The 27553-nt window shown below is 27.7% G+C and overlaps 2 protein-coding genes across 5 annotated transcripts in view; one reads left to right on the forward strand and one right to left on the reverse strand.

Moving 5' to 3' along the window:
• The window catches only part of LOC112598115 (protein tramtrack, alpha isoform-like), a 35110-nt gene extending 15534 nt beyond the window's left edge, over positions 1 to 19576 (forward strand). The window contains exons 1-7 of one of the 2 annotated variants that reach the window (XM_025344471.1): positions 4111 to 4666; positions 10744 to 11029; positions 11095 to 11196; positions 11271 to 11706; positions 11802 to 11999; positions 12273 to 12341; positions 18552 to 19576. In XM_025344471.1, the coding sequence (XP_025200256.1) occupies positions 10844 to 11029; positions 11095 to 11196; positions 11271 to 11706; positions 11802 to 11999; positions 12273 to 12341; positions 18552 to 19291 (1731 nt within the window). In that variant the 5' untranslated portion in view covers positions 4111 to 4666; positions 10744 to 10843 and the 3' untranslated portion in view covers positions 19292 to 19576. Of the gene's footprint in view, positions 1 to 4110; positions 4667 to 10743; positions 11030 to 11094; positions 11197 to 11270; positions 11707 to 11801; positions 12000 to 12272; positions 12342 to 18551 lie in introns of those variants that run through there. The other variant, XM_025344470.1, reaches the window with a different exon arrangement.
• A 2871-nt stretch (positions 19577 to 22447) lies between these two features.
• On the reverse strand, positions 22448 to 27373 carry LOC112598178. Of its 3 annotated transcripts, none has more exons than XM_025344564.1 (8): positions 27075 to 27373; positions 24871 to 24988; positions 24592 to 24801; positions 24428 to 24538; positions 23382 to 23582; positions 23158 to 23289; positions 22709 to 22744; positions 22448 to 22636 (listed from the first exon to the last, which is right to left on the reverse strand). In XM_025344564.1, the coding sequence occupies exons 2-8, from the start codon at positions 24961 to 24963 to the stop codon at positions 22529 to 22531; spliced, it is 891 nt and encodes a 296-aa protein (XP_025200349.1). In that variant the 5' UTR covers positions 24964 to 24988; positions 27075 to 27373; the 3' UTR covers positions 22448 to 22528. The 3 variants fall into 3 exon arrangements, with proteins under 3 accessions (XP_025200349.1, XP_025200348.1, XP_025200350.1); XM_025344563.1 differs by having other exon boundaries at positions 23158 to 23292; XM_025344565.1 differs by lacking the exon at positions 24428 to 24538 and having other exon boundaries at positions 23158 to 23292.
• Between the last annotated feature and the right edge of the window lie 180 nt (positions 27374 to 27553).

Raw genomic sequence — 27553 nt, forward strand, 5'->3', positions numbered from 1 at the left:
TTTTTTCTTATTTATTTTATTTTTAATATTTACTTGGCTACGAAATGTTATATTATTGCTTTATTATCACATTTCAATTAATTTTGATTTTCTCCTTAAATTATTTTTAATTTTTATTAAAATTTATCCAAGTACGTTTATTTATTATTTCATCCCGAAGTGTGATGAGTGATACCTTTAATAATAAATATAATACGTGTATTACTATTTAGGTCACACACGCGTGTTCTTTGCCCAAGCCTAAAGGGTCATTACCGGTACTCATAATCGTTTGGCACATTCAATTGCAACTGGTTAAATAGTGAAACTTTCAACAGTTCTTCATTTTTATATTTTAAACTGTAAAAACTTAAACAAAGTATAAAATTGTTTGTAAATTACATAGAATAAATTATGTGTTAAATAACACTTATATTTTTTGTTAAATACAAAAAAATAAAACAAGCAATACGTATTGCTATCTACTATATTAAGCTTTTTTAGTAATTGAACATTAACTTTACTCTAAAATAATGTATACATATTTGTATCATGTACATTTTTTTTAAATCTATGCAATAATTTATTTCTATTACATCTATATTTTTTAAATTATCATTGATATTACATTTATTGTACCCAATGTTAAACATATATACAAATTATATGTATTTATTATGAATTTATGTATATTAATAATTTTACTGTGTTTATGAAACGCTGTATGCTATAAATAGTAAATATAAATTTTAGTGTAATTATATCTTAAGCTTAATAGTGTTTCAGCGATTTAAAATCAATACGGGGTTTAAATGTTTTTCTCATTTGTTTTATTAAATATTAATATAATGTATAATTTATCATTTGGCTTAATGTTTCAATAGGTAAATTTTAATACCAATTCACTAGTATTTGAAAACTGATTAAAATAATTGTATAGCTAGTAGTCTATTATTGATAAAAATGTTTGGATATTATTACTGCAATCTTGAAATTATCTGACTTAATTAACAGTTTAATTCGATGAGCAAATTTATAAATAAATGGTTGTTATATGTTATATATGGTAGCAAACAAACTTATATTATGTAGGTATATATACAAATATATTAAATTCACTCTGATGATTTGGATTGATAATATATATATATATATATATTAACCAAATACTTGCGCAATAGACAGACGGTATATGCCTGGCGAACATCCATTGGTAGAGCAGGTAAACGGGGCTCGGCCATTTTGTCGGTTAGGGTATATGTAAGGGTGTTAAAAAGGGTACCGCGAAAATGTCGTATGAAAACATTCCTACCCAAAAAGAAGGGATCGACCAACCACAATTCGTGGCGTATTCTATTGATTTTGCAGAGGGCAGTTTTATTTAACAATAATAAAATGTAGTATTTGTATTTGATTGTATCTATCTATTCGATTTATTTTCCTTTTAATTCAGTTCCTATTATTTGTTTTTTTTTTGTAATTCTTCCTTTATCAATTCATTAAAAATGTATTATCAGTATCTTGACATGTATTAAATTATCCCATTTATCGGTAAATACAATCTCATATGAGTTTACATTTAAAATTGTATTAATGTATTTTTAAGCTTTGTTATATGTCATTTGACTTATGACAATCGACAAATTAACCACTTAATAAATTATTCAAACAGTTAAAAACAACTTGAATTATTCTAACGCACTTGAAAGATACGAATGAAATCATCCTCAACATTTCTATATGTTATATTTGTACGACCTTGTATCCTTTAAAAAATATTTGATTGTAATTTTTTTCTTAAGTGTAAGAAAACGTCTAAACATTCTACTTATTAAAAACTTATATCCCGTCATTTAGTTTATTTTAAAATAATTAAAAATATAATGTATATGTATTTATTATAGCTATAGATATTCAATTAATTTATTAATACTTAAATTAGAGCTTATAAACATTAAAATATAATTTATAATTATGTTGAAATCAATGTAAAAATAATATTAAATCATTAATATGTTTTAAGTTTTTGAGTAAAGTATTTATTAATTATTGTATTATCACTATGCATTTTAATGTTACAATTATTATTTTGTATATATAATTCTAATACATGTTTTTGTAATCTATATTTTATCCAAACTTAAATTTGGTATAAATTAATTTAGCACCAGTATGTTATACTTGTACTGTTATTTAAACCTCACATTAGAAGAAGGAGCTTTTAATTTCAATAATGCTGAAATTTTAAATTAATTTTTATATTAAAATTCGAAATTAATTTTAAAAACTTACTTTTTTAATTCTTAATAACTTTTCATTAATTCAAAATGTATTATAAAAATTATTATATTAAATATTGAATTAAATGTTATTAAATATGTACATATGTTTTTATACCACCTACTGTGTGATGTATATTATGTGAAATATAACTGTTTTTATTTACCATCATGTTTATTGTACTCGAGGGAAGAAATATGTTAGTTTTCAATGTACCTACATAAAATAATATGTAATAATATATATTATTATGTGCTTAAATTAAAAAAAAAAAAGATTAATATTTTAAGTCCGTTATTTAGTATATAATATTTAGCCTTAAATACTTTAACCGATCAAATACGATTATAATTACAATATATATATTATACATATTATATATATTTTACAATATATATAAGAAATATTACCTACATGGCACAGATAATAAACTATTTAACCGATATATTATAATGATAAGGTTTTCGATCTTGTAACTAAGTAATTGTATTGGTAGGTGGGTATTCGGAAGAACAAAAATCATGGGTTTGATATGGTGTTCAGAATATATGATAAAAATAGTACAAAATATTCTTAGATTTTAGCAAAAGTGTATTTCCGCGGTCATGCGCAATTGTCCGTTGTGATTTCTGTATTTACTGTATTGAAACATTAACAACATTGTTATATAAATGTAATTATAATGTTGTTATTGTTTTAATTACTATTACTATTATTATTACAATTAAATATATACTATTTTAAGGATAATAGGTATAATATTATGTTACAACATAAAGTGTCGTATGTTGTCGCATATATTATTATGAGCAGCATATATTGCTGCTAGCATTGTATCTTGAAATCGGTGTAATGGAATTTTCTGAGATTTCACGACCGACGTTAACTACGTATAATTGCAACAGGCAGAACGGAAAAAAAAACGGCGGATTGAGGGGAGTGGTGACGTTTTGAAGACGACCAACTCAGAAAACCTTCGTGGGAAATAACGTTGGGTGTAACATAATAGTAATCATGTTAGTAAATGACACGTGTATGTACCTCTAGGAATGTCCTAGATTTTTAAAATGTGTACCGAAAAAAGGGGGCACGTTGTCGACGATGATATAATACGGCCAACGATGCGCCGTTTTGTGTTTCTGGCGGTATTTAAATCGTAACATGTCGTTACGTACGGCGTGTACGATGATGACGATTTTCCCTACGTGTGCAATATGCGCGGTGATGATGATGATGATGACGATGGTGCGATGATGGTTCGACCTCCTCCTCGTTCTCGCTCACGCTCTCTCTCTCTCTCACTCTCTCCTCTACACGTACTAGCGTATTTTATATTATTATGTATTAAATCGTTCCGTTAATGTGCCTACTCTCGGGCGGCAGTGCAGTCGCGGGCGGGCGGCGGGCTGTCCGTCCGTCGGCGTTTGTGCGCGTGCGTGCGCGCCTGCAGTGAGCTATATAGCGAGTTGTGCGCGCGAGGGTAACACGTGTGCCCATTTCGCCATCGGAGTCATTTGACGTTGTTGTTAACTCGTTCGCGGGCCCCGCGGAGTGCTCGGGCGCGTTTACAAAGCAGACGTTCCCCTCGTCGACGCTCCGGGCGGTGCTGCACACGGGGTGGGGGACGTCGCCGCCGCCGCCGCACCCTTCCCCCCCTGAGCCGCGCCCCCCTCCGCGGTGCCAAGCCCACAGCCAGCGCGCATACACACACGCGCGAGCGCGCGCCGCGCGTAAATATTATACGTGTATACGTACTATGTGTGTTGCGGGTGCCGGCGCGCGGGGGCTAACGCTCTCCAACGTGGCGGCGCGCGCGCCACTCCACTCTGCTCGTCGAACGTCGCGCGCAGTTGTACTCGTCGTACCCGCCGAGAACCCGTCGCCGCCGACGACGAGAGCAACAGCAGCAGCAGCAGTCATGGCCGCCACCTGACCGCAACCCCACTGCGCGCGCGTACGGTACAGTGGAAGAAAAACGCGAGAAAATCGGCTCGGCATTTTTATTTTATTTATTTATTTATTATTATTATTTTTTTTTTTTTTTTTTCATACCATTTTAGATTTTCCGTTCATCTGTGTGTGTGTGTGTCCCTCTACTTCTCTCTCTGTCTATCTATCTGTCTCCGTCTCTCTTTCGTTCCCGGGACGCGATTTTTTCGAAAACGAATCGCTGCTCCGTCGTCGTCGTCGTCGTGTCGTCCACCGCTGGCGCCGACACTACAACATTCAGTATCGTCTGCTTACGCGTGTGCGACTGTTCGCCGCCGCCGTCGTCGTCCGTCGCGTGAAATTGGTTCGCCCGCTCGCGCTCGCACTTCGGTGTCCGGCCTGTCCTACCGCGGCACACTCACGCTTGCAGCCCGCTGCACCGGATATATGGATTAACCTCGCGTGTATAATAATAAACGTAAGTCGCTCTCGCCGCAGGGTCGTTGACTCTTCTCCGTCTAACCCCTTTTGCCGCCCGTGCGAGCTCCTCTACCGCGGGCGGCTCGCACGACATCGTTTAGATTAGTACAATATAAATCTGCCGTGTGCATGCCTATACACCGCTGTTATCTTTGAGTGTGTGCCTTTTCAATGTCTATTCATATAATCTCATTTAACAGTTACAATTATGTACAGTAAGTATTGTGCACGTGGGACAACAGAGGGAATCCTAAAATATGTTATATCGCCGCCACTTAAATTTTTTATTACGAATAGGTAGTATTGCAAATATAATACTGTTACGATAGGCGAGCGTTCATTCCGCGCTCCGGCGTTGAAAATACAATTATTATTTATTTCATCCCACTGTGGTAGAGGGGTAACGCGCCACCACGGTGGGGGGTGAGGCTATAGTTTGTTGTCGGGAGGGGCAGCGCGCTAAGGGAAAATGGCAACACTGTGCGGAATGCATTTCGCCACAAATCATGCACGAGCACTCGTTGTCCCTCCCTTGATTTATTTTGTATTTTTTCACGTTTACATGGGATTTTTTAAATTATTTATTATTGTTTATCTTCCTAGTTCTTTTTTTGTCATTATTATTATTATCGTTTTACGTTTTTTTTTTCGTATTATTGTTTCGTCATTATCCGAAAGACGTGACGGTATTACGAAAACAATATAACACACACACGTACACACTCACACGCCGCGCGATAACATCGCACAGGTACCTACCTACCTGTAGTAACCTGCCAATATAAAACCGAACGGTCGAAGGGCCTATCGGAGGACACCGCCGCGACCGCGAGTTTAACGGTACACCCGGGTTCCCGCGAGCACGGCCAATCGTATGAACGACGCGCCCGCCGCCGTAAACTCTTTTATGAACGTGTGTGCATGGAGAACATTCGTGTTTATAACGTATTGTTGTGTACCTGTAATATATATTTATTATTTTTATATGTATATATACATGTATTCAATATTGCGGTCGAAGAGGCGTTATATTTCCTTCTCTCTCTCTCTCTATCTCTCTCTCTCTCTTGGGCCCCGTACAATTTTTTTCATTACCGCTACCGCCCAAAGTAAAACCTCGCATGCTTTTTGTATGTGATACATAGTAAAATAATATAGTTCGACGTCCCGGTCAGATGGAAAATATCTCCCCGCAGACCACCGATCACCGACCACCGAATGCGTAACGAGTAATAACAAATACTTGCGGAACTTACAAATTCGGAAACGTAATTACATATTGTTTTCATGTCGGCTGTTCCGTAAATATTGATAGATACGTCGTAATCGAACGGGCACCATATTTGATGCGATATATAATTCATGTAATGTTAATAATAGGTAGGTATTATTTCTTTCGCGCGTTGTATCTTGTCAGCGCGACAGAAATCCGATAACGTTCGTTACCATAAAAAATTCATCACCTGAAAAACAATCTTTAAAACTAAACGTGGTGCAAATCTATTTAACCGCTAAATAATTATCATATAAACAATATTATATTGTGGTATAGATACATTTAAATACCACATCATAAGAACATAATATACCTAACATTGCAATAAATCGTTGAAAACTTGTAATACAAAAAATATGGATATTACATATATTTGTATAAATACATTAATTTATTCTAACGCAACCACTAATACTTATATCTATACTAGTTAATCATTCGTTTATTATCATCTCAGAATTTGATTATCATGCTACAGTGATATTTAAAAAAAATACAATTTGTTTGAAGGTGAATAAATAAGTAAATTAATAACAAATCCTAAACGTGCCCTTTCTTATTGTACATTAATTGATGAATTATGTCCTCACAAATGTATTTAATAATTTTATTTGACATACTATAGGTGCTATAAACATAGAACAAGGTTAAATTAAAAAGAAAAACCTGTACGTATGAATTGTAGACTTTTTTAAAGATAATATTCCTAGTTGAACACGTTTAAAAAAAACAATTTTTACTTTTAACAAGTAAAGGTATACAACTAGAACATCACCGTACGTCTTGTATTACTGACGACATAATAATATTTATTACACAAAGACATTGTTTTAACAAACCAAAACGTGTTAGAATCGGAATAATGTTATTTGTTATATTTTATATTAAATTTGTTTGGTATATTACTCTGATGAACTCGTGGTTTTTCTTTTATATTTCACATTGTTCTTGGAATCTACGCTGGGTCAAATAATAAATCGATCGTATTTCACTACTAGAACAAGGGTATTGAAGAATATTCTTGATTTAAATATTAGATAATATAATAATATATCCAATAGGTAATGATTGATCCATCAATAATAACATGTATAAATATTTATGTATAAGGCGTTTTCCGAAGGATGCAAATTAATTATTCTTCAGCAATAAGAATCGTAACGTAGGACAATCATTTATGGTTAGTTTTTTAGTGGTATCATTATAATAAATAAATAAATCATTACATCAAAATGTTTATGTATTTAAATACGTAATGCGTATTAATATCATGGTTATTTTGAAAATTGCATCATTAAATGTCGGTAATTCTATACAATCTTAATTTTTTTTTTTTTTCAAATAAAATAAAGAATTAACTAAGAGTTTTATTACGGTAAACAATTAAAGCATTTAATTTGTATTCTCAAGGGTTTGATAAATACCTATATATATATTATTTTTAACTATACGGGGACACTGTAATATAATGAGTATTGTCAGCAATACTAACCGATGATTTATTAATTTTTTTATCGAATGAACTTTGAATGAACATCTGCAGTAGTTTACTCGAAATATTATCAGCGTCTGTTAAAATGATTTATGAAAACATATTGAATTTCCAGATAACGAAATACAAAAACTGCCACTAGTTTAGTGATCATTGTTTAATGTACATTTAAAATACTTCAGTCGAATGGATTTCGACCATATCCATCCCTGAATATTGCTACAATAATGATAACATTTTTATCTGCAGTTCTTTGCATTTAGATTACTTCCAAACTCGTCCCGACAAAATAAAAATGTGTTCAACATATTTATTTTACACTTTAATAAACCAGAATATTATCTCAAATTTAATATCGTATCATTTCCCCGTATTCCCATATTGGCAAGTGATCAAATTATTCTACGCATAAAACTTATATAAGTTAATGTAAAATAATATATAATAAATAATATGTATATTTGTTTTATTTAAATATAGGCCATCGATATCGAATAATTGTCTTGTTGAACTTTGCGTTTTCACTAAACCGCATTTAACAGTTTTGTTTGTTCAATTTTATATTTGCTGAATATCCTATTCTTTTCTTAGATACGTTTTTTTTAATTACCTATGCTGTATTTGTATGTGTAACCTTATAAATAATAATATAATAAACCTATAAATTTAATTTAAATGTTCCCTTGCCTTTATTAAACGTATGTAACATAATTGTTATTTGATACAAACACAAAAATTATTATTCATTAGGTATATAAGTATATTATATTATTTTAGTAAATTAAAAATGCTATAATTAAATTATTTTATCTACTAATGCTCTACATAATATAAGTTATAATATAATTATTATATAATATATTCTATTATTGTTGTTTATTTAAATAATAATAATAACAATAAGATTATAACTCAATTATTTAAGTTAATAATTTGATTTTTTTATCAGTTTACTAATTAATAATTGGAAAAAAAATGTGTTTTATAGATCTGTATAAATAAAATACTAAACCGATTATTTTTAATTAAAAACTCAGATAATATTTTATACTCTTCGTACGTTAATTAATGTTTTCATTAATAAATAATAAATAATGAAGGCTGCAAATATGTTAAATAATATCATGTAAAATATTCTTTCACTTAAAATGTTATTATTTGACTTATTAAATATAATTTTTAAGACACTGAATTCCTATCAAATATGCCTAGACATTTTTTTTATCGTTGATTTTAATTTATCCCGATAGTCCATTAGGTTAAAAGATTTAAAAGATCCCGATCTCTATTATTAATATAAATGTCAAGTTCTGTACTTACATTTTAAACCATAAGTACAATATATATTGAATCAAAAATGTGTAGGTTAATATTTAAATTGATGTAGACATGTCTACTTAATTGTATATCTCTATTGATGACATATTTGTAATCATATTTTTTTCTAATTTTTAGTTTTAATACAATCATAAAAAAATTACTTTCATATTTAATACTTTTAATATTTAATTTTAAAGTTTATTTTTACAATCCAAAACTTCTGAACTTTTATGTTAAATACTGCGTTTATTATTTAATCAACAAAATTGCCTTTTTTGTGTGTCTATTAAAGTTGAATTTTTTATTTGTTTATTAAACTAAATTAATTTCATTAAATCAATCAACTAAAATTTGTTGGTTTCATTTACATAGTTATTTTCAACATTATAACTAATAAATTTATTACATTTTAGACCACCTACACATTGAACAAATAGTTTACGATATGTCACTCGAATCATGTTTTTACAATTCATAGGTATATAATCTAATTAATTTAAAAGACAGTGGTATTGACTTTGCCTAATACACGTGTAACATGACAAATCGATGTACTTATTTCTTACCATAATTCATTTTTAATTAACATTAGAGTAAATTTACATGTTATCAAAGATATAAAGAAGAATATAAACTGTACTCGATTAAAGAGTTTTGTCTTACATAGTTTAATTTTATGAAGAGATAAGTTCTTGAATTAAAATTTAAAATTCGCATTATTCGTTTCAAAATAAATATTAAAAAAATAAATACTCTTCACTCTAGCACGGTATTATAATATTTTCCTCTAAAAATTTGGTGATATACACATGCGGATTCAACGTCTTTTAATCATATAATATTTGTTAAAATTTACTTTATTTTTTAATTTAATGAACTCAAAATACGTGATTCGAATTGGTTTCAAATTAATAAACTTATTTATTTTATATGTCGATTTTATTTAATATAATTATTATATTTATTCATACGAATTCGTATTCAGTTGACGGGTTCCTTTTATAATGAGAGTTTGATGACCTGATATATATAATAACATTATAGGTAGATATCGCAGTTGCAAGTATTATTATGCATAATAATAGTGTACTATTAGTACCTATACAATTGTTCTAATAGTTGCAGACGGAACATTATAATATTCTGTAAATATCCATTTGACATTTGTTAGAGTTAAATGTCTTTTCATTAGACATAACAAGCTATTTAATTTTATTAAAATACCTATTAATTGTTTTTGAAACATAATAATTATACTAGTTTGTATATTTTTAAAGAAAGTCATGAAAATGTAATTGTGATAGTTAAGTAATATAATAAATACTATAGGCCAATAATTTAGTTATGATACTTTTTAATATGAAATTCATTAAACTAAAGTCGTTTTCTGACTAAAATTGATTATACCGTGCTGTAGTTAAAAAAGAATAATTATATGCATCTATAGTTACAGTATGTTCAAATGCGTTACGGGTACATGGTTTAAGCGATAAGCAATTCTATAGGGGTTAAAAATGTCAAAATTATCGCATTACATTATTTATAATTGTCCCCCTATCTGTCTATCTGTCAGTATTAACAGTCAGATAAATACCAAAAAGAGAACATTGGAAACCTATTACTTCCGTTTAAAATAAATTATTATATTCATTTAAATCGTTCTAACTATATTATATTATTATAGTTTTATTCTTTATTTAGATCAATCAACATTTTGTAATGTTTTATACTCTGTTATTAAATTGAATCTGCTTTTTATTTATCTGGTTATTATTTTAAAAATTTTTAAATACATTAACTTGTTTTAAACTGAATTGAAATTAACTTACAATATTTTATTCTTGTTATAAATGAATAATATTATCATACCCATTTAATTTTCAACGCATTAAGCACACAATATTATAATTTCGACGTTTATAATAGTTTAATTTAATTACCTCCTGGCTAAATAATAATTATAATTTGTTAATTTTATTTGTTACAGGTGAATTTTTCGAGCGTATTTTTCTATTAAGTGTTGTGATCAAAATTTGATACACGTAACAAGATAGTTTTAAAAATTATTTACATGAATCATAGTAAACATGTCACAAAACAATGGACAATCACAGAGGTTTTGCCTCCGATGGAACAACCATCAATCCAACTTGCTTGCTGTTTTCGATCAACTATTGACGAGCGAGGCCTTTGTAGATGTGACATTAGCTGTCGAAGGTCAAATGCTTCGTGCTCACAAAATGGTTCTCTCAGCATGCAGTCCTTACTTTCAGGTATTTATTTAAAAATTATTTTACATTTTTTTACGAAATATTAATTATATGTTTTATTTGTTTAGACACTTTTTGTTGGACACCCTGATAGACATCCAATTGTAATACTCAAAGATGTTCCACTAGTTGACATGAGATCTTTATTAGACTTTATGTACAGAGGCGAGGTAAATAGTTATTGATGATTATTTTATATTATTCAACAACAAAATGTAACATGCAAATTGTTTAATTTATTTAGGTTAGTGTTGATCAAGATAGATTGGCTGCTTTTCTTAAAGTAGCAGAATCATTGCGAATCAAAGGTTTAACTGAGGTCAATGAAGATCGTGGAGACTTACCCTCGTTAGCTTCTTCTCTCCTTCAGTCTCACTCATCATCTCCATCTTCTTCACCAGTACACAACAACCAAATGGCTCACGTGCCTCAACTTCAACGCATACATAACCATAGTCCTTTACCTATGAAAAGGCCATTGCCATCTCATCCGCTTCACGATCAACAGCGTCAACATTTGTCATACCCAATGAACCCACTATTAGGATCTGCTTTGACTGCACCAAAAAGGAAACGTGGACGCCCCAGGAAATTATCTACAGGGAGTAACTCACCTTCACGGCCAAACGACAATAATAATGATGATAGTAGAGCATCCACACCAGTTGGTACAAGCGCAGGTAAGCTTATTGAAAATAATAATATATTGTACAATAGCATAGCAATATAATTTTTAAATAGAATTAAAAATATAAGTATTATATGAATAATGTAGGAAGCGGCCGTGATCCACCAGATTTATTAGAATTGAACATGTCTGAAGAATCAGAATCTGCTGCAGCTGCACCTAGACATTTGGATTCTCCAAGCCAAGATGATGTGCCTGATCATGAAGACATGGAAGAAGAGTATACAGAAAATGGAATGGAAATAAAACAAGAGCCTATTGATCCAGTTCCAGGAACATCCCAAGGTAAATTTATTTTAACTTCATTAAAGCGTATGAATTTAATTAAAATATTTTGTGTAGCTTATAAAAATTGCATTTTTATTATTATTATCATAATTTCATAACATTTATTAAGTATTATATATATATATCATTATACCAGTATCTTGAATTGATTTATTATTAGTATTGAACTTAAATTGCTAGTTAATAATATATTAATACATATATATATTGTATCAGTTCTGTATGTTCTTGTGTCTTACAAAAATACATACTTTCTGTTTTCTATTTTAGATTTAAGTACAGTGAAAAAAGAATATGACACTCATTCTACTAGTATGCAGTTAGACCAAAGCGCATGTGGTAAGTTTTATTATAAACCTTTTCTGCCTATGTCATCATTCAAGAGATAATTACCATTTTAGTTTGTTGAGTAAACTTCATTATTATGTAACAATATACTTGCTAATCATGTCTTTCGTCATCGTAAATTTTTAAAAATTATTTTTTTAATGTGATTATTTTAGCGCTTATAAATTAACAATCAGATGGGACACCTTCCTCTTTTATTTTTAATTTATAATTTTGTCCATAACTTTTCATTAAATTTTCCTTCATAAATTGTATAATATAACTTTAATGGATTTGGTGGATAAAATGTAAAGTAATTTAAGAGAAAGGTTTCGCATCTGGTTTTTTCTGGTCTGTGCGTTAAAACAAATTTTTGTTACCTACTGTCAAAGTAATAAATCTATAAAAAGAATTTTTAAAGAACATAATTTTGATTGACAATCAGGTAAGTAGTATTTCCTTAAATATATTTTTCAGTAGTTTTAAATTAAAATGGAGGAAAGTGGACCCATCATTTTGTTAATATTCTCTTAGGATGGGCTTATAAAAATGTTTTACTTTTATTCAAGTATTAATTTTTGAAATCTTTTAAAAAATAAAAATCAATGATTTATTTCAATATTATGATTTTACTCTTTAAAATATATTTTTCTACTTTTTCGACCATTGTAAGTTGAAGATATAAGTACTTTTTACTATTTTGGTTAAATTATAAAATATAATTATTTACATTTAAATTATTGAGAAATGTATTTTAAAAACATTTTTATATACCTAGTCTATTACAATTTACTATACAAATTTTGTGTAAAATTAAATTTAACGTAAGAGATCAAATATTTTTCAGAAGTAGAATCTGAACAAACAAGTACTTCATTTAAAAATACAAATGGAACAAGTGACTTAGACAATACAACAAACCATACTAATCGCCCAATTATGGACAAGTATTCAGTTCGTCAATTCTGTACTCAAGAATCAAGCAATCTTTTTAGATGTAATTTATGCCGTAAAACATACACTCACATTAGTAATTTTTGTCGACATTTCCTATCATCTCATCATGGGATTAGACAAGAAGTGCCTTGTCCTGTGTGTACTAGAATGTTTACAAGAAGGGATAATATGTTAACACATATGAAACAAGTACACAGAGTTTCTGCTCCAAAAGTATATGCTACAAACAACAACAGCAATTCTAGATTTGAATTTAATAGCTTGTGATATTCTATTGTTGTTTAGGTATGCTGGCAACTACAATTAAATTTTTTTTTTTACATGTTGACTGTTTATTTAACCAGTATTGAAGGTAATAATGCTGATAATGTCTTTCCCATAAACACGTTCAATCATATATTGTACCAAAGTTAAGAAACTTGAATGAAATAATTAGAATGTAACAATTTATGAGTGGGATATAGTTTTAAAATATGTACTTAAATAGCTGTTCAATTCTATAATTCTTGTTTTTAGGGTAAAGGAAGGTTTATTTTTGTTAAAATTTATTTATTATTATTTTTTTTTTTTTTTGCGTTTTTGTCTTCCTAAGTTTTAATTTGTTTTTGTTTTTCCTTCTACTCTTATGCTCCTTCCATAGTTAACCCGTCCAATTTTTTGTTTTAAAATAATTATTTAAATTTGGGTTGTTATACTATTTAAGGTATACAATTGTTATAATAAATACTTGTCAATAATTTGAGCCGGTCTTGCCATTTACAAGCCAAATATCATTAAAGCAGGCTGAGTATGATTATGTAAACTGAACTCAATGCACAAGTTACATTTTTTACGTAGCAATTAAAAACAATTTTGATATACTGTCTATTACAAAGACTAAACAGGTCTTTATTTAATTTAAAAATGTTGTTTTTGCATAAAACTAAATTAGTCAAAACTAAATTTTAAACTAGTATATGATTTGATTGTTTTTGTTAATATCTAATTTTTAAGTTGGGCTGTGTGTTTTCTTAGTCAATTTGTTATTCAATCTGCCTTGCCATTATGTGTAGTTTTGTTTTTAAGTTTATAACGTTGTTAAAAAAATTTGTTTACGTTTATAAATACAATCATATTTAATTATATTATATTATATTACGCTATATTATGTTATTATTATTATTATTATTATTATTATTACTATTTATAGACTGCTAGACAGGGTGTATTTAGCATACAATTAGTTTAGTAAACAATGGTGCTTTGTTTTAACTTTTGGGGAAATAACAAGTATTTTAAATAAAATTTGAACGCCCATTACTAATTAAATTGGCTGTGAAAGCTACAAATATTAGTTGAATTTATTATTTTTTCTTTTGGTTTGTTATTTTGAATTTAATAATTGACTGAATTGAATAAGTATCCAAATAAGCTTGTTTTAACATGATCATTAATTTGTTATTAATCCGTTTGTTTTTGTTATTTTTTTCCTATTTAATATTTATTCTTTGGGCAGCGTTGAAAATTTATATGTTATCTTTGTTTTGTTTTAATGCGCCATCAAATACCTAGTATATACAGTGATATTTAATATGTGAAATTTATGATAAAATAAAAAAGTATGAAAATTGTATGTTTTATTATTTTTTAAATACCTATTCTGCTCATATTTAATGTTATATCAATGTAAAATGCTACTAATATTAGCTTTTACGTATTTTATTAAGCACTATATTTTTAGTTAATTTTATAACTAATTTCTTTAAACATGTACACTGTTATCTTTATGTACAATATTTTGTTATATTTGCGGCCATAGGAGTTATATCTACAAAATTGCAAAATCAAATCAACAAATAACTATTGTAAGTGACAGGTGAACATAATTAAATAACAGCATGAGATATGAATTAGTATCTAGATTTTGTGTAGATAAATTTTACGCTCAAACAGTATTATAATATAATGTATTTTTAGCTTTATGCGTGCATTTTTAAAAATATTTTATAGATTTTAACTGGTTTTTGATACTATTAGTATCTATTTTTATTATTTTATCTATGTTACTAAAATTTACAGTTATAACTTATAACCAAAGATTTATTAATTTGTGAACCATTATTTTTGAGTTCAAACGAGACACTATTTTATTATGTAGATACCTACTATGTATAAATCATTTTATTTATGTGTCAGCAGTGCACTTATATTTTATCCCTGGCCCACGAACAACTTTGATAATACACATCACTCAAAATAATTTTTACGTTTTTCACTGATCTTAACATAAAATTGCCCATCACAAATATCATAAAGAATAATATTTTTCAGGGTATGGCATTTAAATTTATCTAAATATTCGTCTGTGTTAAGTTTAATTATAAAACATAAAACTGATACGATGTGTCAAACCCTAAAAAATATTGTATACTATCCTCTGATTACACTAATATATTTTATACCTTCTATTGTACGTAAGTCTGAGAAAAAATAAATATTCCTCTGAATAATTTATTCTATTAAATGTTTCATTTTTGCCTGGATATAAAAAAATTCAGAACAAAATATAAACTTCTCTTCTCTTACAAATAAATGTATATTTTATAATTATGAATGATGATTTCAAAATGAAAATAATAATAAAGTTAATTTCTTATTTTTTAATTACTTTTATTATATTTTATAGTATATTACTTTTTCTATAGTTTTTTATTATTATTACTATTATCATTATTACTTTTTTTTTTATTATTGCACTTAGACGTAACGTAATAGTTTATTACATAATGTAGAAAAATAAATATGCCTTGGAAATAAAATTGGTTTCTGTAAACGAATAATTCAATATTTCTGAGACATACTTAAATAATTTGTCATTATTTAAATACTTGCAACGATTATTATTTATTAACTTAACTATTAGTGAGTAGTATCGAAACAAAAGCGTTACAACATGTAAATAAGATTTAATGTACATAACGTTAAAAACATGATCAATAATTACAAATATTATACGTAAAATTAGTAAATAATTATTTAGCTATATTAAAATTTATTTTGGCCTCAGAAGTATTTGATTTTCGAATTAATATAATTTAAGTATAATGTATTTATTTATAGCTCACACAGTCTATTAAATAATTTTTTTGCTGTGCATACTTATACTGCATAGTATATTTTATATTCTTAGCTATGAAGCATCTACCTTTTACTTCATAATAGACAGAGTATAGGAACCCTAACATGCTATAATCTATAGGGTACGACTTATAAACGAAGTAAAACTTAGTGAAATGTTGTCTATTTTAAATTATTAACCTGGTATCTCGGCCTGGCTACCTATATATTATTTTATATCAACAATCCGATTAAATAACAATCAAACTCTTCCACCATACTAACATATTATACATCACAATTAATGAATAATAATTATATGGTACAACGGCATTTACATAAACATGATCGATTCTTTAACATACATTCGATTTAGGTTAATAACCTATAATTATTAAATAAAATTAATAATAACACGTAAATTTGTTTCTTTTAACATTTAGGATTTTAACCATATACCTATTATTATTATAATAATAAACGCAACGATCATGCGTAATAAAATATAATATTATATATCCTAATAATTGCCGGCAATGTCCGTTATATTATGTCTGCGCTATTGTTTATACGTTTACGGTTATAATTTGCAGTTACCTATCTATTTTACTTATTAATATGTATAGTAGCACAAGTAGTGAATACCTAACGCGGACTAACAGCAATTATATTATAGATTCTGTTTTAAGTAGATAACCGTTGATTAAAAATAACTTCGTAGTTTTTTCTAATCATAGTTTAGTCTTTGGTCATGTCCATGTTATAGGTATAGGTACCTTATAAGTTATAAATAATATGGTTTGAATTATACGCGATTAGTCATAGTTTAGGACGTCATTTCAGTATTGACTTTTTCGGTTAAAAATATAATGAATGGAATAAAAAAAAAAACAGATTAAAAACAAAATCAGTCAGTTTAATCAAACAATTTTGTCAATGATTTTAGACTTTTTAGTTACATTATTACGAAAAGAACCAAAATTATTTTATAGTGAATTGTGACCTGAGGTACCTAACATCGATGAAAAAAATGATTTGTTTAATTGCAGTATGAAGTATAATAATTTATTAATTTATTTTATAATTATTAATTTTTTAAAACAAATCTCTGAAGGTCATAATTTAAAGATTTATTATGATAAATAATTATCAACAATATAAATGTCCAATAAAATGTTTTTTAAATGTATATTTTTACTTGGATTCTTCTATACATTATATAGTTTTTAGTTAACTTTGCCTCCCTATTTTCTCTTGTTCTTGGCTACTTAATTTTCAAATGAAGTTTTTCCTAAACTACTAAAAACCCGTATCGTTATTACTAAGTACTAATAACTGTTATGGCTAATTAAATCATGCTATAATATGTCTTATTAAATGCCCCCTGCTTATATTTTTCCGGTGTTTCTACAACACCCTATTTATTCTATTGAGCCCTAAAAATTCGAATTAATGATTTGGGTAGAAATCCTGGTTCCAATCATATCTAAAAATCAACGATACTCGATGGACAATGGTATAAACCGCATAAATTCTACCCGCACATAAGACGTTGCCACCCTTTTTTTATTAAATTTGTACGCCGAAAATAAATCGAAATGACGTCCCCAACCCATATATTATTATCGTAGTTTTTTAACGATAGACTTCGATTACAGTTTTTTTTCATTTTATACTTCAATCTCAGCAAGACACATACACAGTGTTGTCTACGACAATTTAGCTTTATATATCTATTATTTTTATTATTATTATATATATATATATTTTTTTTTTGCATTGCTTCAAGACCGCGTGATACCATTCACATGGTCACACGCCGTGTATTTTATATTCTATGATATTACTTACGTATTGCTTGCTGCAGTTTTTTTTTTTTTTTTTTTGTTATGAACGTACCCTATTATGATACTTTATCCATTACGAACCTGGTATATTATGTATTGTATATATTCGTTCTCATCGATCACAGTCGGCGAGTGTCGAAAACGCACCAGTAATATTATTTTATTTGAATGCTGCGAACACATCGTTATTACATTATGATTTGCATATTGTGTATAGACACCGTTAAAAGTATTGAGTAAAAAAAAAAAAAATAATAATATATTTATACCTATGTTTTCGACGTGTTTTTTAAACGTGTTTTTCTTTCCGTGTGCTCCGCAGACATGCACAATGCCAACATGCTGAAGTTACTGTCTTCGCGGACCGACCACGACCACCACCATCACCTCCACCAGGCGGCGGACGGCGGCGACCGGGACAACAACAACGACGCGCGCCTGACGCTGGCGGCCAGCTGGTCGGTTATGGCGGCCGATCAAAAGTCCAAGTTCTCGTTGGCCGTGTCCCAGCACACGTCCGGCTACAAGCAACAGCTCCAGGCGGCCCTGGACGAGGAGAAGCGACAGATGCAAGAGTCGCAGCAACTCCACCAGCAGCAGCAGCAACAGCAACATCATCAGCAGCAGCAACAGCAGCAGCAGCAACAGCAGCAACAACAGCAACAGGCCGCCGCAGCAGCAGCAGCCGCGTCGCTGAGGACGCCCGTCAAGCGGCGCATCCGGCGGCGGGCCACGTCGTCCAGCGACCCGGCCGAGCAGCTCACCGAAATGTCGGTCCGCGGCCTGAACCTGTTCCGGTACGCCACCGTTTCCGAGGGCATCTACAAGTGTCTGGAGTGCGCCAAGACGGACATACTGAAGACGTTCAAGAACAAGTACAGCTTCCAGCGGCACGCGTTCCTCTACCACGAGGGCCACCAGCGCAAGGTGTTCCCGTGTCCGGTGTGCGCCAAAGAGTTCTCGCGACCCGACAAGATGAAGAACCACATGAAGACCGTGCACGAGTGCTACATGCCAAAGGCCATTGACTTCCCGCAGGTGCCGTTCCTATTGCCGCCATGAGATCGCCTCCACCGTCGTCGTCGTCCACGTGCGCCGTCGCCGTCGGTGTGAGTACACCCACGCCGAACACACACATACACACACACACACACACACACACACACACCCACACACACGCGTCTGCGGTGAATGAGCGCCGAATTTGGGGGGAGCGGGGGCGATCGAGCGAGACACCTACGCTAATGCCACACTTTAGCGAAGCGCCCTGCCAAATATTGATATAAATCGTAATAAATTTCTACGTACACGTTTTTTTTTCTCCGCAAAGGTTTGGCATTTATTATATGAAAAAAAAAAACGTTATAATATTGTACACGTTTTTTTTATTATTATTATTATTATTATTATTATTATTATGTTTATTACTATTTATATTTTTATTTACTATTTTTTTCTTCATCGTGTCTTCCGGATAAAAATGTTGAGTTTTATATTATATATTTTTCTTATATAAATTACTATACTCCCAGTTAGGGAGACTATACTTTTGACCAAAAAAAAAAAAACACCTCGTTAATCATATTACTTACCTATATAAAAATGTGGATTAATTTTTTTTTATTATTATTTTTATTTTTAGCTTCTAAACAACCACTGACTCGTCGATATGTGTACGTGACGTTACTTGTCCGTTTATCGGCCACGTTTATTTTTTTTGTTGTGAAATTTTATCATATACATACCTCTGACATTTGCTATATATATTTACACGCCGTTTTTCGAGTTTGTGCGTTAATTATTACCAAATTTTTTTTTTTCATGTTTTTGATATTATATTACAGAAACCAAATAAAACGCATTAGATTTGATTATTTCAAACGTTTAAAAAAACAATACATCGAAAATCGTAATTTTAAAAATAACATTCAGTGGTATTGCAGTGTTTTGTTCGACGAACGAGGAAACGACAATCAGTTTTTATACTTACAGCAATAACAATTTACGTCCTAAGAAGTTGAAAATCATAGCAGCGCTTGGTGCTTTTTTAAATTTAATTAGTTTATTATTTGTTTTGAGCTGGTTGTAAGGTGGTATTGTGCAATATAATTCCAAAAATAAATTTTTTTTTTTAAACCGTCTAGTTGATTTTTTTACCAAAATATATATTTTACATTATTTTATTCTATTAATTTTATACATTACCGTCTACGAAAATCATTTATAAACAATTTAAAAAACGTTCGACTAAATTAAAGTTTGACGATTATTTTACGGTTTTTTTTTTTAACCTATTAAGGCCAGTTAGTTATTGAGACTGAATACTATAATGAATAAAAAAAAAAAAAGTAGGATAAACTTCTCAATGTTCTGGAAAACGACAATATGTTCTTTTTTCCTTTTTTTCCCTAAATATATTGTACAAAATGAAAACTTTCGTTTTCTATTCACTTTTTTTTTTAACAATCATTTACATCATCAACTGTAATAAAATATTAGGAATTATATTTAATTACAAATTTTATTATTACTATTCGAAATAAAGAATATATATTTTTTGTAAATTTGTACAGAGTATATTATTATTAACAATATTTGATTATAATTATAAATAAATTTATTATATATCATTATTTATTTTTGTTATATATTAGGGGGACACCGTAGATAATTAGTTATTATTAATATTTTTTTTATTATTATTATTATTATTATAATTATTATTTTTATTACTTTTATTAAACCGTGCAATCCAACACTTTATATTTTTATGTTTTAATTGTTTATTTATACATAAAAAACAATTGAATCAATTTAACCACGGATTTATGTGGGTTATTAAAATTATTTTTTGTTAATTTACCATTTTAAAACAAATATAAATTTATGTATTATCTTCTTAGATTTTATTTAATACATGTTTACACACAACATTGTATATTCAATTTGTTAATAATTTTGATTAACCACTGTTAGCCCCATAGAGTTATTAATTATTATTGTATAATATACATGTTTTATTTTAGTTCTTATATATTTTAAACATAATATAAATTATCTCAAAACAAAACTTGTTACGTTAACGTTTCCATTTTCATATTTTAATTTAAATTACTACAATATTATTATAAAAAAATTTTTCTTCTAAATTGAAATAATTTTATGTTAACATTTTGTTGTTGCTTTATTTTATATATATGAACATTGTGTATTTTTTTCTATTAGTCGTTTTGTTATGTTTTCCTAAGTAATAACAATTTTTTTTTAATTTTCATTCCTAAATCATGTTTTTTTTTTTTTTTTGTCTAAAATCACGCTAAGAAGTTATGATTTTTTTTTTTCTAGAGGTGAGTGGGATTAGACAAATATTTAAACAATATTATGTCGGTAAAAAAGTGGCACACATCTTGTAAAATGATTAGCTAATTTAAAAAAATAAAAATATTAATTTATGTAATAACTGAAATGTTAATTTTAATTCAATAAGCAATAAATTAACGTTATTTGAAAATAATTAATATTTTTATTCATAATCACCATCTTAGTATTGTATTTCCTTAAAGTTGATGTGATATATTTAATGTATATTTTTTTATAAAAAAATGTACTATCTGCACACATGATATTTTTGTTCAGTAAGTATATCCAATAATTTAAATCCGGGGTCGGCAACCCGCGGCCCGCAAAGCAATTTTTGATGGCCCGCACAAAGGTGGTTAATTTTTGTGTTTTACTTTTGTTCAATAACATTTTTCATATAATTTTCAATATTATATAATTCTTTTTCCTTTATAAATAAAATTTAATCTAACCGTTTCATAATAGCAATACAATTATAAGTATTATATCATAATATGTATTTTTTTTTTTTAATGTGGCCCTTGATGAACAATTAAAAAAAAAATGGCCCGTGTGGTTAAAAAGGTTGCCGACCCCTGATTTAAATAATTGATGAATATAAAGAAATAATGTTAAACTCATTCAATGGTGTTTCAAATGTTTGTCAATATAATTTTGAACGAATGACAAAGTATCAAGAAATAAAGTACTGAGGTATTAGAAAATTCATATTTTATATTTGAAAAAATTCAGAGGCCAATTAAAGACATTATCAATTGACACAAAATTAAAGAGACCAAATATTTTATATTTTCAATATTTCTTTTTCTTTTTTGGTTTCATAACAACAATCTTAAATGATAAAATTATCTCATTAAGCTTAGAATAAGTAATCATTTTATATTAAAATATAAATGTAAATTCTTATTGATATTTTCAATAATAACAATATTGAAACAACTAAACATCATCTTCATCGCTGTCAATAAACACAATAGTTGCTTTTGATGGCTCTGGTGTAAACACACTTTCTACATTTACTGTACAATCTAGCATCTTGTAACTATCCTACAAATAATAAGGGCATTAATATTTTAAACAATTAAAATTAAGTTTCATAAACATTTGTATTTAACTCACAGTGTTAAGGGACTGAACATCGTCAATTTCTTTGTCCTAAAAATTTTAATACTAAATTTAATTTAAGCGCTAAAATCATAATTTAAATATTTTTAAGTATTAGTTTTAATACCATTTTAAACGTTTTTATGTATGCCAGTTTTTTGGCAATAAAAATTAAGTACAGAGTTAATTTAAAAAAAAAAACAAATTCAATTAAAATATTTACAAGAAATATTTTGCCAAAAGAATAAAATATCTATAAGCTGAACTACAGGTAAGTAAGTAATCATATCAAATCAACTAACAAGTAGCTTCCATTTTATTGAGTTCCTCTACTTATTTTGATTGGTTATTCTATTGATTCAAAGGATATTAAAACAAGAAAAATAAAGTTAAAATATTAAAGCAGTTATTTATACAATAATTGAATACATTTTACCAATATTCTAAATAAAAATGTAATATACCTCTTCTTTTTTAGTGAACTTTTCTAATGCTTTTTCTAATTCATAATTTTGATTTGATAAATCTTGTAGTTCATATTCGTTGCTTTCAATACAACTCATTTTTAAATCAATATCAGAACATGTTTCGATCCACTTCTTGCAAACATAAATAATTTTATTAACAACTAATAAGCATCATAATATATATTTTATATTTGTAAAAGTTATCTACACAAATAACTTACATATTCATCTCTAGTCACAGGTTCATTAGAATAAAACAATTCATTTAAGAATTCATTATTTTTTTTAACAATTACTTCGTTTTCATTCATTTGAGCCATTAAACGTTTATTCAATGATATAATCTCATTAGATTTTATTTTGCAGTCAGTCAATTGACTATCCAAAGTAGAAATATGGGCTAATAATGAATTAATTAATTCCTATAGAAAATCAAAACATTTATACATCAACACTTATTCAGACTAATTTGAATTACAAAATATTAATACAAGTATAATTTGTGAGTATGTACTATGTACTATATCAGCAATTCTCAAACTTTTTGGTTCTTAAAGCCTTTATGTTCCTAAAGAGCTCCAAAAATCATGAATGTTGTTTTGAGAACAATAATTCATAAAAAAATGTTTTTATGTTTTAATTTATTTAGTAGAAAAAGATAAAATATTATTTTAGCCATTAAGAAATTTTAATATTAAATTATTTTAAAGTAATCCATGATGTTGACTTTTATCATTGACCAGTATTTTAATATTTAGCTTGATAGGTGAAAATTAGATGCACATATCTGCCTCAGGATCTAATTTATTGTAATATTTTGTTTTTTTTTATGCATATTATAATAAAAATCAAATTTTAAACAGACATATCATGGCAAAAGAAAGAAGTAGAGATTTTATAGTCAAAAATTAATATTCATCACTAATACTACTACTACACCAAAAATCTGTTAATGATTTTTATTGAATAGTTTTTAAAGATGAATCGGTGGTCATTTCAATAAATTCTTCATACTCATCTATTGCTCCGCAGAATACAGTCTAAGAATCACTGTAGTATATGCATACTACCTACATAATTTACTATAAAATAAGTAAAATATATTTTTTTTTAAATAGTTATATTCATATTATTATAATTATAATTATAATATTTATAATTTATATTTTAATAATATGCTATGTTGTTTTCATGTATAATGCATACATTATATTCATTATAATACTATACATAATAATTACTAAAAGAAAAGAAAATTAATAATCACCTGAGAAACACAACTATTACAATGATTTGTTTCTAATTCTGAATTATTGGGATAACAATAAATACATTCATTTTGATGAATAAAACGTATTGGATGACTAATTCCATAAATCTATAATTACATAAAATATTGTAGAAATTGACTATTTCATAAAATTAACATACCTCATTAAATTCATTTCCATAAAGAAATTCATAGGCTATATTACATTCAACATTCTTCAACTGATTTGCAAAAAATTTAACTTGATAAAAACCATACTTTGTTGGTGTGTGGATTTTTAAATCAGTTTCTACTGCAACAAATTCTTCTAAATTTCTATTGCTGCTACATTTATATAATGCAATCCAATCAGAGTATTTTGGTTTCAAAGACTATAAAAAAAATATTATACTATAAAATAAAAACAATTTTATACAAATTTAAATTAAATATTTACTTACTTTATTGATAAATTTGAAAGAAATATTCATGGCTTCTTCTACAAAGTATATTTTATTGGTGACTATTTCAACAGAAATTTCTTTATTTTCCATTTTTTTTTTTTTTTAATCTAATAAACTGGAATTACAAATTTCTACTTTACAAACATCTTTAACAGTATTAAAAAAATATAAAGCATTGAAAACTTTACATAAGTAATTTGTATCTAAAATTAAAAATTCTTTTTAAAATGTGATATTTAGTACCAATTAATAAAAGTAGTTTACTAATAACAAAAAAATAATAAATATAAAGGGATATAGATAGGTAAAAGTGTTAAATTTGAATACTAACATATTATATTATTTGATTATATTTTAATACTTAAGTGTGTTCTACAGTTGTCTCTTTATAAATTATTGGTAATAGAAAGATATTAAACGACTTTTTATATATAACTTACAATTTTCGTTTTAAAAATTTAAATTAAAAACTGGTTTTCACTTTTTATAACAAATAAATAAAGTACAACAATCAATTTTTTATTATCTATAATAATTTTTACTTAGTATTTGGTTATGCTGAGAGTACGTAATATCTACCTTTATAATTATTATAAATATTTTTACAGTTATGACTGATTAAAACACAATTCATTGAGTACAGATAAAATTATTGAATAATTGTATGGGATCTCTATTTATCACTTACACATGTTTAATCATTTAAATTAGTACTTCATTAATCATTAGATACAATATAACATAATAAAAATGCAAAACAAAAAATTGATTTTATTTGATAAACATAAACTAATGATGTTAACTTATGAACCTCTAAGATAATTTTTTTTTTCTGTAATTATATGATAATCCAGATTGTAAAACAAACAAGTTAACATTTAAATATTAAAATCAAAAATTATTAAAATGTACCTATTTATAATTGTATTACACACTAAATTATTCATTTAATCAATAAACTAAATGTAAACAATCTTCTACAGTCTCAGACAGTGAAACAGGCCCAAACAGTACAATGACTATACGTCTATACGCCAACCATGTATGGACCAGTGATTGACTATAGATACAGTGGGGATTCTTTACTTAATATATATTAATTTTCTTAAGTAGAATTTAACATTTTCAAAATAATAAAAATATAATCACAGAAGTTATATTGGTTTTAAAAGATAATTTTAATATATTTAGCCTATCATTAGTTGTGGTATGATCAAGACACTCACAATAATTCAAACCTGCATGTGTTGTCTTAGTTATAACAATATACAATATAACACAGTTGCATTCAGCAGAATCCATTTTATACTTTTATAGCTTTAATGTCAATTGATCTATTAACGAGTTTCAAGGTAAGAATATTAAACATTACATTACGTAAGCCTTTATTGATATTTACATATTAAAGTAAGTTATGAGCATTTCAAAATTTGAATAATGAACATAACTCAGTTTAAAATTAAAATATCAATAAAATCCTATATGATGGCCTAGATAATACTCTTACTTTTAAGTTGAATAAGTAATTACTCTACTATTAAAGTAAACAGCATAATATTGATTCTGCTGAACTTAAATTTGTTACGGTGTATATTAGTAACATAAAAACAGCACATGCAAGTAGGACATCCTTTTAATTAATATCTATAATAAACATACATTTTAACATCTAAATATTTAAGACTTAATACATATTTTAATAAGATAATCAAATATACTTCTAAAACTATTCAAAGGAAAAAAATAGAACTAAAATTTAATACCTGTAGTATGTTGTGATCATATTAATCATTTTATACAATTATAGTCACATTAGTAAGACTTGAAATAATTAGATTTTGTAACTATGGTCTTAGATACCTATTGATTTTTATCAATATAGTGTACAATCATAAATAAAACAAAATTATTATAGTGCTTAAAATTAATATTGAACCACATCAACTAAAAAACCAAAATTTGACTTACAATGTGATTATAACTACAAATTAAATTGTTATTTTAGTTATATTTTAAATAATGCATAGTAGAGATGTTTCTATTTATGTATTTATTTTTTTAATAGTAATATTCTAAATTAGATCTTGGATCTATAGGTAATTCAAGTATATAACATCTGAACACTATATTATACTTAAGAATAATAGCACACACACACATGCATGCAACATTAATTAGAGTTGAGAATAAATTTTACTCACCTAAAAGTAGCAAAATCTTGAATTGTTGACAAACAATATAGGTAGGTACTTAGAAAAAAAAACAGTAGACCAAATTCCAAAGTAATAAATTCGCGAAAAAATTACTAACAAAAAAAAGCATTCAACAAAACCGTCTCTAGCGCTTTAGCCACATATAATAATAAACACTGCAGGTGTACTAATTGTGGCATGGATTTTAATTGGAAATTACTCAAAACGTGCACTAATTACAACAAAATATTTTTAGAATTTGGATCGACATTCTGTCATTAAATAATTGGATTGTATGGATATTAGCGTATAATTATTAACTAGGTAATAATTTTTAAGAGTTCAAACCATTAAAAAAACGTTCAATAGATACTAGATAATAAAATGTAGACAACTGTAGTCAGCTAAATACTAAATATTAAATAGTAAATACTCATAACGTTATAACCTACAACTCACAAGTAAAATGATTATTTATTTATGCTATT

This window comes from Melanaphis sacchari, unplaced genomic scaffold, assembly GCF_002803265.2.
Source record: "Melanaphis sacchari strain LSU unplaced genomic scaffold, SCAv2.0 Contig45_pilon_pilon, whole genome shotgun sequence".
NCBI classification, from domain to species: Eukaryota; Metazoa; Arthropoda; class Insecta; order Hemiptera; family Aphididae; genus Melanaphis; species Melanaphis sacchari.